At 46.1% G+C, this 12506-nt stretch overlaps 1 protein-coding gene across 1 annotated transcript; it reads left to right on the top strand.

Moving 5' to 3' along the window:
- Positions 1 to 7324: 7324 nt before the first annotated feature.
- Positions 7325 to 8650, top strand: LOC116245538 (uncharacterized). Its single transcript, XM_031617026.1, has one exon. It carries the CDS (start codon positions 7325 to 7327, stop codon positions 8648 to 8650), a length of 1326 nt encoding a protein of 441 aa, XP_031472886.1.
- The last annotated feature ends 3856 nt before the right edge of the window (positions 8651 to 12506 follow it).

Raw genomic sequence — 12506 nt, 5'->3', positions numbered from 1 at the left:
GCACCTGCTTCCTCGTCTCGACTTCGGAGCAGGAGCGCGGGGATTCATCACTAAAGTCAGATACATGCCCAACGCTGCCTGGATTCGCATGGACACATTATTCACAGGAGCTGTCTTCTAAGGATCTAACGATAACGTCACTTGGACCACTATCTTTGCAATCGATCCGCAACTGGTACGCACTGGCTGGAACGTATGGCTGGATTCTACCGGAACCAACATTTTCCAGTATGTTAGATTCAGACAGACCAACGGAGCCTCCAACTGCCAGCTTGCAGAACTGGAGATTTCAGGAATTGTATACTCGACCACCAGCTACAGCGCTACCTTGCCATGCCCAGTAAGTGTTAACTTCTTTGGAACCACTCAAACCTACCCTAACGTTATCACCTACTCCGATGCCGCCACTTCCGTAATCACCAGCATCTCTCCAGCCTTTGGGCCCAGTACTGGAGGCACACTGCTTACCATAACTGGTTCTAACTTCAATTCAGCATCCCTTACAGTGGTGATTGACGGCATTACCTGCATCGTTACATCTGTTACTGCCACCAAGATCGTCTGCACTACAGGCAAGAGGGTCACTCCTCCTTCAGCTGGAAACAGCTTTGTGGTCACATCTGGTGGCTACATCGCCATCCTCGACTGCGACCCCTACCTCTACATGGACCGGTGGAGCTCATCCGCCACCTGGGAGGATAAGTGCCGCCCAGAGAGGGAGACACAGTCTACGTCCCTCCTGGCATGACTCTCCTGGTCGACCAGAGCACCCCCTTCGTCAATGCTATCATCGTTGAGGGCGGAAAGATTATCTTCTCAGACGAAATCGATATGACTGTTGATGCCAACTACTTCATTCTGATTGGCGGAGAGTTCAGAGCAGGCCTCCCATCAGCTCCCTACCAACGCAAACTCACCATCACTCTCCACGGAGGATATTACGATAAGCAATTACCTTACTTCGGAAACAAAGTGCTTGGATGCATGAACTGCATCTTCAACATGCACGGTACAGTCCGCAATCCCACCTGGAGTCAAATCACCACTACTGTTAATCCTGGAGAAACCCAGCTTAACCTCCTCGATGTCGTCGATTGGAAGGTAGGTGAAAGCATTGCCATCGCTGCTACAGGCTACAACCACTATGAGTCCGAATAGAGAGTGATCGTGGCAGTGTCAGCAGACAAGAAGAAATTGACAGTTGACAAGCCCTTTGTATACAGGCATTTCGCAGGAACTGAGAAATACGGAGGAAGGGACTTCGTGATGAATGCTGAGGTTGGCCTCCTCACAAGAAACATAGTGATTCAAGGTGACAACATGACTGACATCTACAACCACGGATCTCACCTCATCTTCATGGGAAAAGTTGCAAACGGATTGGATGCCACTCTTTCTTACACTGAAATTCGTAAGTGTGGTCAACCTAAAATAATTGCTAGGTATTGCTCGCATTTCCACATGGCAGGAGAAGTTCCCAACAGCTTCGTGCGTGGTATTGCTGTCCACCATTCCAAGGCAAGAGTCTTAACCATCCACGGTACTCACTACCTGCTGGTTGAGAAGAACGTGGGCTACTTGGTATAAGGCCACAACATCTTCGTCGAGGATGGAATTGAAACTTACAATATCATCCAGGACAACCTGATGATCAGCACCATCGCCTCCCTCACCATGCTCCAGAGTGACACATCTCCCGCCAGCTACTGGATCACCAATCCCCTCAACACTGTCATCAACAACCACGCCGCAGGAGGAGATTTCTATGGCTTTTGGTATGAAATCAAGCCTAATCCTGATGGGCCCAGCGCCACTCCAAACATTTGCCCCACAGGCATGAGGCTCGGTCTTTCCAGCAACAATGTCGCCCACTCCAACAGACGGTTCGGTCTCAGAATCTTTAACTACGCTGCTAGGACATACCCCTGCTTGCCCTTGGCAGATGAGACTCTTGTCAATCCTTGGGACTTCAATCCCGCCTTTTAATCAGTATTCGACAACTACTTGCTGTGGAAAAATCAAGAAAATGGTGTTTTAGGCGAGGTGCTTGGCTTTGTGACTCTTTCCAACTTCTTGATCATCGACTCTGGAGCTTCAGGCATGGAGTTTTACGTCGCAAATGTTTCACTTCAGAACGTCACTGCAAAACAATCAGTGATTGTGGGTTATTCTACTGGTAATGCTCCTACCGATATGAATGTCTTGAACAACGTAAGAGGTATAATCACTCCTCGTACTGACGGTTTTAGAGCTGATGACATCACTTTTGCCAACTTTGGAGCCAGGATGACCCCACTTAAATCATGCAGCAAGTGCGAGAGCTTGCTCTTCCAAGTAACAGGAGGTAAGACTTCCTTCTTTAACAATATCAAGTTCTCTAACATTCAGGGTAATTACATTTACTGGAACAATTGGAGAAGAGAAATCTTCATCGATGAGGATGGAACGCTCACCAGACCAATCACAGCTGCTCTCAACCTGGCCAACGGAAACTACGGCACAGTCACTCCTTATTTCGACCATCTTAACATTCCTGGAAAATGTTACAATGTAGTTGCGAAATGGGACAACTCCTCATACTGCGGTCCTTCTATCACCATCCGCTCAATTCTCTACACAAATGCCGCCCCTTTCAATGACTTTGTCGGTCAAACTGCCCGTACTTTCCGCCTCAACAACCTCAATGACTCCGATATTCCTATTACCTACGAAATCCAGCCGATGATAGTCATCAAAAAGAGTCATGATGTTCCTTACTCTTGGGCTTATCCCTATGCAGTCGGCTACTCTTATCATACACACTTCCAGCTGGGTATTGATTTCCTCCATCTTTCTCTTGGCCCCAGCCAGTACTGGCTGAACAATTAGGCCATAGTCATCAAGTTTAACTATACAGACCAGCGTGAGTTCTATAACGTCGGTAAATATTACTCTAAAAAATTGCAAAGTCCACTCATTGCCCCCTCCACTTCAGTTATCGATCCCGCCACCTGCCAGAATGGAGATTATTTCCATAATTCTACTGCAAGGCATCTCTACGTTTGTGTCAGTGGTAAAAACAAGACCATTAGATAATGGGTAGACATCACTGGCGTGAGATGTGCTAATTTCTGCCCTCAAGCTGATCCTCTTGGCGATCGTGAGACGTTCACAAGAAAGTGGTCGAATGTAACTCAATGGCCGAATGCCACTCTTCCCAAAGCTGGTCAGAACGTCACCATTCCTTATGCTTGGAATATCATCATGGATGTAAGTCCTCCTGCCCTCAACTACTTGCTTGTTAACGGTCTTCTCTACTTCGACATGAAAGACCTTACACTGTAGGCCAACTACATTTGGGTGCAGCAAGGGGGTATTTTCATAGGTACTTCCACACAGCCTTACACCAACCAAGCTAAAATCATCCTGAACGGAAACAAAGACGATAACTTCCTTGTCCTTGATCCCAACGCCAGTGGAAATAAGATGCTTGCTGTTACTGGTGGCCTTGAATTCTATGGAAACCCTCCCAGCGTTACTTGGACGCGCCTTACTTCTATTGCCCCTGCTAACACAAGCACAATCACTGTCGATAGCTTGACTGACTGGAAAGTAGGTGATGAAATCGTAATTGGAGCAACATACTCTGGGCAAACTGAAGACTAAGTCTTCAAAATCAACTCAATCATTGGCAAAACCATCACCCTCAACGGCACTCTTGCCTACGAACACTATGGAGATGTTAGTCCACTGACTAACGGCAAGAACGGAACTATTGATATGCGTGCGGCTGTTGGTCTCCTCACTAGAAACATCAAGATTACTAGAGGAAGCGATGCCAATAATTGGGGATGCCGAGTTTAAATCTACTCCTACCTCATGCAATTCTCAGACCCCAAAAAGCCACCCATCCCAGTCAACGGATATGCCTTCTTTAACGGTGTCGAGCTCGACGGATGCGGTCAGTATGGCTCCAGCAACGCCGGATTAAGAATTGAAAAATTAGGCTCTTTGGTGAGCACGACCAAGGCGACAGTTATTGCAAACTCCACAATCAGAAACTGTAATGGATATTGCACCTACATCGAAAACTCCGCAAATGTGACATTCTTCAATAACGTCCTGCATAGCGCTATCAGATACACTGTCTACGTTATTAAGGTTAGACATTATGCCTTCATCAACAACGCTCTTCTCGGCTTGAAGTACGATAAACTTGTTGTTCAACAAAATGCAGGAACTGGACTTGCTCCAAACAATGCTGCTTACTCGCAATTCGGCGCCGTCAACTCGGACACTGACAACGTTACAGTCACCAGCAACTTAATTCAAGGCTCACAAGATAACGGCTTTGTCTTCCCCTTCACTCCATGCGCAAAGCTTACAGCTTATCCCTTTGCTGGCAACACTGCAGGTTCCTGCTTCGCTGCTTTTGTGATTAACGTTTTTCCCGGCAGCAAATGCATTGCAGCAGCTGGATTTTCAGGATATGCCAGCTACATCGGTTTGATTGCCAATCCTCCAGGCGTGCATAATGAGGTGCAGTATACAAACATGTTCTTCGCAGACAACCAGCGAGGCTTCACCCTAAGATACGCCCACGAAATCGATGACAACACAATGAAACTGAGCAATTCTTACTTTATGGGCTTTTCCAGACCCAACTGCCCCTCTTGCTACTCCTCCAAGAAGCTCAGCTACTGCAACAATGGCTATGCCATCCGTATGTTCACAGCCACCATATCAGGTGAGTATATGCCCTTCAACAAAAACATCAGTGACTTTGATGTTATCTGCACCCAAGAGGCATTTGATGCTAAGGCTTTCCTCACTAATGTGACCTTCTAAAACTATATCTACGGTTCTAACGCAGCTGTGCCTTACTGTACAAACATGAACGTCTTCAGAAAGCACGATGGAGCATCTGATGCCACTGCTGTCCACAACCTTTACACTACCACTTGTGTCAATTGTGATCTTAATGCTTTGGTTTATTTCTCCCTGCTAATCCCTCTTGGAGTGGATGGGCTGGTGGCTGTGGAGAACTGCCTTGCACAGGTTCGATTAACTACTTCATCCACGATCACGATGGTTACTTTACACAGCCACTCAACAATAACACTCTTCAACCAACTCAGCTGCTTGCTAATAACCAGCCAATCGGTGGAAACGAGACAGCTTGCCAAAGAGTGAACGCTTGGAATGGCTACTGGTGCAAATTCGAAGAACTTGCCTTGCTGGAATATCAGTCTATTGCAGCTGACTACAATAAGCGTATGGTTTGGCCTGTCTATCTCAACTACGATGGCGGTCAATGGAACTCAACCACAAATGGATGGAAGGAGTGGAACTGGATCGCTCCTGGTGATCCTGCTAATACTCGTTTGGCTCGTTTCTGGTCAGTTCTTAAATTGGGTCAATACTATAACATGACTTACTCATCTCAGCCACCTTCTGATGCTGTCTACCAAATCCAAAAGAGGCAGCTTCCTACAGGAAACCCCAAAGATTGGGTGATTATCCGTATTTATTTCCCAGTCCCCAACGTAGTCATCGTAAGAGTGACAAACACCACTAAGACCAACTTGATAGTGCCTGGCTACCAGCAAATCAATGGCACTTATAAGGACTTGAGGACAGTCACCAACATATGCGGAGCTAACTTCTACTAGTTCGAGAAAAATGTGATCCATTTCGTGGTCAACGGTATCAACAACTGCCAAGTGCGCCTTACTCTCTCCAGTTATGTCCAGCTCACCGTACGCTTCCAGACCGATATGTCAACTTTCTATACAAATAATGGCCAAACCAGCGTCATCACCAACATCATGGCCTTCCTTAATATCGATCCATCCCAAATCAAGCTGGTAGGTATTAATCCTGGCTCAGTCATCTGCTCAATCGTGGTCTATCCTAGCTCAATCAACAAACCCGTAAGCGTCAATACCAACAGTACAGACCCAAATAATGCCTTTTTTGTCACTCCACCAAGTGATGCAGCTAAAGATAGTAACTAGCTCAACAAGCATACCAATAGACTACTATCTGCTATCAAAGCAAAACAATTAGGCTTTGGCTACAATGTATTAGATGCTGGTGCAACTGTCAGAGTCTTTTCAACAGATAACACACCAGTATCTGTTTGCCGACCAACCTACCTTTACAACTAGACCTCAAAGGCCTGCTACTGCGATGTTGGCTATATTTAAATAGGCAAAATTAATTGTACTGCCTGCATCACGATCAGCTATGCACTCAATTCAACCGGAAGTAAAGCAGGAACATGCGCATGCATGCCCAGCTTCATATGGTCTGATACCCTTTTTAGATGCGTTTGTCCTGGTCCTGAGTATATTATAGATGTAAAAAACTTATGCTTCAAGTGTACCGGAGTTACGAATGGAACTGGCTTAGCCAATAGTACTACAGCTTGCCAGTGCAAACCTTCTTTCACATTCAATGTAACTAATAATACATGCGTTTGTCCTGATCCTCAGTCATACATAGTTAATAACACCTGCTTCGGATGCACAGGTCTCCCACTGAGCACAGGAAAAGTGGCAAACACTTCGAAGGCCTGCGAATGTCTGTCGCCCTTCGTTTACAATATCACTACAAAAAAATGCGAATGCCCCAACAATACCTTTGTTTACTAGAACAAATCTTGTGTGAAGTGTATCAACAGCAGCACTTGCAACTGTTCTGCCGGCCAGATCTTCAAGGCTTCAACCATGGGCTGTGGCTGTCCCTTCGACAATTCGTCCTACGCCAAAGGCGTGTGCACCAGTTGTAACTCCACTTATATGACTGGCGCCGTCTCCAAAAATGGCACCCAGTGTGTTTGCTTGAACTCTTTCGTTTGGATCAATAATACATGTGCTTGCCCAGGTCCAAAGTTCATCGTCCTTAACCTAACTTGCTTTGACTGCACTGGCATCGCCAATGGAACTGGCCTGGCGAACTCGACGACTGTGTGCCAGTGCAATCCTTCATACACGTTTGTAGCCAGTATTAAAGCTTGCATTTGTCCTGATCCTCAATCCTTCATCATAAATAAAACCTGCTACGGATGCACAGGGCTTCCATTGAGCACAGGAAAAGTGGTGGCCAAATCAACTGGATGTGTGTGTTTGTCACCTTTCGTCTACAATATGACTACCAAAAAGTGCGACTGCCCCAACAACACATACGTCTATCAAAACAAATCCTGCGTGAAATGCCTTAACAGCAGCGCATGCAAGTGCTCTGCCGGTAAGATCTTCAAGGCTTCTATCATGGACTGCGGCTGCCCCTTGATAATTCATCATACGCGGCAGGTGTGTGCACCAGCTGTAACTCTACTTACATGACTGGCCTTGTCACCAGCAACGGCACTCAGTGCGCCTGCATCACTTCCTTCATCTGGATCAACAGCACCTGCGCTTGTCCAGGGCCACAGTTCATCGTACTCAATAGGACTTGCTTTAATTGTAACGTGACTACTTTCAATTTCTCCGGAAAAGGTGTAGCTGCTGGCTTAAACCAATGTAGTTGTAGAGATCCTTCCTTTATCTGGTCTGATTCACTGCGCAAGTGCATTTGCGGTGCAAACACTATCTTCACTAACAATACTTGCATGTCCTGCACCAGGTATGCCAAAACAATTGTTTCTAATGACAGCAATTGCGTTTGTATTGCTAATTACACTTTCGATGTAAAGACTCTTTCTTGTATCTGCAGCGCCAACAACTCCATCATTCGTAAACAGACCTGTGTCGACTGTTCATCTACTACAATCAATGGCCTGCTGAGGACCAATACTATCACTTGCAGCTGCAATGCCACCCTTAACTTGGTCTGGGATAACACCACTCAAACTTGTGTATGCAAATCCAATACATTTGCCAATGGAAAAGGCTGCACAAGTTGCGCCAACATCACATATTCTACCGGAGTTGGAGTGCAAGGAGTTTCCTGTGTCTGCAAGAACACTTTTACATGGCTTGCCACTTCCCTTACCTGCGGATGTAATTCATCCACTGTTCTCGGCCCCGTCACCACAGCTGCTCAAACTTGTATCAACTGTAACGCGCTTATCGGTGCTTCAGGAGTAAGCTCCAAGGATAGTACTCAATGCACCTGTTTGGGAAAGTTGACTTGGGATTCCTTGAAGAAGATGTGTGTATGTGCAGATTCTTCATCAATCATCACACCCGACGGCAGTTGCTATGTCTGTAGCAATACCACTGATCCTAACATCGTCAATCCTCCAGTCGATGCATATAACTGCAAGTGTGCAAATCCTTTCTTCTGGGACAATCTCAGATTGAAGTGCATCAAATGCACAGATCTAGCTAACGGCCTATCAAAGAAAAGTGGAACCGAACTTAGTTGCCCCTGTAAAACAGGATACTACTTTGACCCATATACCAACCTGTGCTTGCTAACTCCTAAAAACGCTTGTGTTGCTGCCAACATCACCAACTGCCTGAACTGCACCATTATTCCATACGCAGACATCATCACTGGCCCTGTTGCTCAAACAGCTGGGAAGTTCCAAGCAGCAAAGGACACCTCAGTGATCACAAAGCAGTACAGCGCACTCATTAAGACCTACAACTCATACCAATGCCTGTGCTCCGGAGCCTATCTATGGGAGCCAACAAGAAGAAGATGTCAATCCATCTTCTAATGATCATGAATGATTACATTCAATTTAATCTTCATACATATCATCTATACATCTTTCTTTTACAACCATACCCACCATATATAACCGATGCAAATTCTATACTCTGGTATGTTATATGATGCTGGTATTGTTAAGGTATATACTGCGTGTTAAAATGATGTGTGGGATGGATTATATGATTTAATAATGAGGAAGGTGAAGCAATTCCTCATATTTTTACTCGTTGTCATAACGATCTACTCGACTTTGCTATTCTACCTGCTGATGTCGGTGCACGCAGACTCCCGGCTGCAATAAATCGACTACCTGCAGCGTAGCAAATTCTAAGGAGGATAACGCGTTATTTACATGGATAAGATCATGCACCTCAACGATAGGTAAATTGATCGTCAATAAGATTTCATCATTTTACTATTTCCCTCCTGCGGTTCTCCAGGAACAAGCCCGCCCACTGCAAACCCAAAATGCCGGAAAGAGCGCTCCTGGTCATCTGCGCCTCCGCTTTCGACTTCGTCACCATCTACATGAAGTTGCTACGCGAGATGGAAATGGAGTAGACCAGTGCAGCGTCCCCGAAGTCTTCATATTGAAAAGGGTGCGTCCCCTCGTCCTCAGCAGCTAATAGAATATTAATAAATACGCCTTTGAGATTGGAGAGATTATTAAGTACTTGACCATCGAGGGTGAGTACGAGGTAAGCATCTTCACTCATGAGGAAGGAGCATTACTCACCCTTACCTACTTCACCCGCCGCTCTATCAACCTCCTCTTCACCAACATCGTCGAAAAGATTCGGTCCCTAGTGCTGGTTGACCTCACACACCCCTTCATGCGTGTCATGCATGACCCACCCTACCGCATGCTGGCTCGTCTCAAAAGAGAGATATTTACAGACCCAGAACGCGTCAAGATCTTCAATAAACTCAAAATTGTGGTCATAAACACATACAAAGAGGATGAACACTTAAGTAAGTTTCAGTTTTCCTTTGGAGAAGGCCCCTTTGTCTTCAATAATACTGTCCTTGTTTCTTCCAGAGAAATGGCAAACGTCCATTACTATTTGCCTCCGAACTCGCTTAGCTTTCCACCTTTTGTCAGGCGCATCGGTCACTTCCTCTCAAAAGATCTTGCCAGCAGCATGGATGTGTAGTAAATAAGCCATTTTTTCCGATACGGATAAAGTTATGCTTATTAAGTAGCAGAGGAAGGCCAGCTTTAGGATTGTACTTCTATAACTCTTGAGGAAGGTATTTTTTTGGGTATTAAGATGGTGAGCCAGTTGTGGTGAGAGATTTATGCACGAAACTAGGACCAATCGAGCTGGCTGAGTCATAAGCAGTGACAGTATACTCGCCCCAGCACTTCCAGATGTTCACCTAAAGCGGAAAAAGAATATATCCCTTTGACAACCTCACAGAGGGGTCTATATTCCTGCTGGAAACGCTCACCCACAGCGCATACGTAGTCAATCCAGGACAAGCAGACATTCACGTCTCAAAACAGAAAATAGTGACTCCAATTAACCCCTTGCCTCTATAGCGGGAGGCGCTTTTTTCAGCTTCCCAAGTCATCTTTTCCAAGTATTGGATCGTGAGTGTCTGTCCACGGCTGCTTCTGCTCTTCCCAATCCACTTCTCACAGGGGAACACCCAGAGGAGATTCCTAGCAAGCGTAGGAGAAAGATAGTGCTTCATGGAGGACAACATTCTGTAATAGTTTTCATGGCAATTCTTCTTGCACTGGTCGCTATTCCGCAATCTCATCGTCTTCACCTTGCTCTGCAGCGAATATCGGAAGCAGAGACTGTCAGAACGGCTAATCGAGCAGTTCCTTATCAACTTAATACTGCTGATAGGGAAATAAGAGGTGGAGAGTAAGTTTTTCTATGCTCTGTACATAGTTTCTTTCGGATTGCTTATGGAATACATCACTCGCGGACTGGTCTTCATTTGCGGCAAGATATCACTAAAGAAGAAGTGGAGCAACACCGTGCTTCTTGTGATATCTGGGCTCTGTCTGGTGGGGTCGGCGTTGGGCATCTTTAACATCTGGGGGTTCTTCCTGCTCTCTATGCTTTTCTTCCTCAATGAGGAGAACATCAACGTGGTCCTCATCAAGCTCTACTTCCTCAAGGAGGACATCTGGCATAGCGGGGGACACTTCCACGGCCTCTCAGAGATCGGACTGCTGACCATGTGGATCTACACATCGCTTCCCTCCAACCGAATCCCCTCCACAGCTTTTTGGACGGCTGAACGTTTATTTTCGGGGCTTCTAGTGATAGCAGTGGGTCTGGCGATGGAGAGTTCCGGTTGTTTCGTGGAGAACATGGTGACTATCTACATGAAGGTGCTGATCGTGGTGAAGATGCTGCGGATCATACGCAAGTGATGAGATGCCAATGATGGATAATATTAGATTGAAATATCAGTGGAGCTGGTGGGAATGGGAGTTGTTGAGGGGGTGGTAGAGGGAGGGCGTCATAGACTTGCGTCTTTTGATCAGATACTGCATGTTGAAATTGAGGTAGGGGGTGCGGTTACTCGGCTCCCACCCTCTCCTTCCTCCTTCCACCTCCATCTCCGCAGGTTACATACTGCTGCTTACCTTACGCAGACTCAAGCTGCCCTCTTTTAGCTTCTTCCCACGAAGGACGTTTTCGGCTGGCTCACGCTCGTTGAGTATTGACATGTTCTTGATCCCGTTGATGATCCTGAACTTCTTGCGCTCGAGTGAGAGGAAAAAGCGAGGATCCTCGAATAGCTTCTTTGAGGGGAGTGAGGGCTTCCAGAAGTTGTGCATATTGGCAGGTGGTTCAAGGTCATCCTTGGCTCTCGATCTGCGGCTTGAGCGTTCTGGATTCCTGGCAGTTTTATGAAAGGAGGAGCCTTGTTGTGAAAAGACATAGACTTTTTGTTTAAGGGGGAAGGTGGTGCAGGTGGCATTAAGCGTGTAGAAGGTTAGATTTTCTTATGCCATAATAATTTTATGTTTCAAGCAAATAAAATTAAAGCAGCAGCCAAAAACCCACACGCTCAAGCAAGTATAGCTGCTATCTCCTTAACTAGAAGCGTCTCTATTATTTTTGACCTTCTGGGGGAAGTAAGATTAATGATCAGCGTTTGTGTGACTTTATAGCGGAGATGCTTATTACAAAAAGAGGCAATCATTTGCGGTTTTACTCTTTGCTGGTGGTGGAAATGGCCTTCATGGAGGTGTTGCTGACGCTGCTGCTGACCACTCCGGTCGTCACTTTGGGAAGTTTCACCTGTCCTGCCTGCCCGATCTGTCCCAGCTGTCCCACCATGTTGTTTCCGCTCCTGTTCATAGCCGCAGTGTTGCTGTTGGGTGGCTTTATGGTGTTACTCGATGGCACGTTGGTGCTCCTGTTGCGCACGTTTTTGTTGTCCTTCGTCTTTTCCTGCATCTGTGCTTCCTTTAAACGGTCCTCTTTGGCTTTTTAGGCCAATCTCAAAGCTACTGCCTTCGCCATCTTGCGCATGTGTTGCTGTCTGTTGTTGAGGCACCCAAGGAAGCTCATGTTTCGCACTCCGCTTCTTACTCTCTTGTTATTCTTATAAATTAGATCAAATCCGCCTACCTGCTCCTCCTCTCCAGTTAGTCTGAATCATAAATACTTTACAATTTTTCAATATTGACGATCGAGAGAGTATCGTCAAGCAGGCCATTCTTGAGTGCCCTATCAACAGGAGTGTTTGCAGTCATGGAGGGACTGCCGTTTATCTCGATCAGCCAGGGCTTGAGGGTGGCATCGAGCATGATATCGAAGCCGTAAAGTTCAAAGCAACGCTTATCGTTGGAAATGACTTTGCAGGTGGCGATGAGGGTCTTAATT

This window comes from Nymphaea colorata, unplaced genomic scaffold (genome assembly GCF_008831285.2).
Source record: "Nymphaea colorata isolate Beijing-Zhang1983 unplaced genomic scaffold, ASM883128v2 scaffold0728, whole genome shotgun sequence".
NCBI classification, from domain to species: Eukaryota; Viridiplantae; Streptophyta; class Magnoliopsida; order Nymphaeales; family Nymphaeaceae; genus Nymphaea; species Nymphaea colorata.
This window is presented reverse-complemented; position numbering and strand designations above follow the sequence as displayed.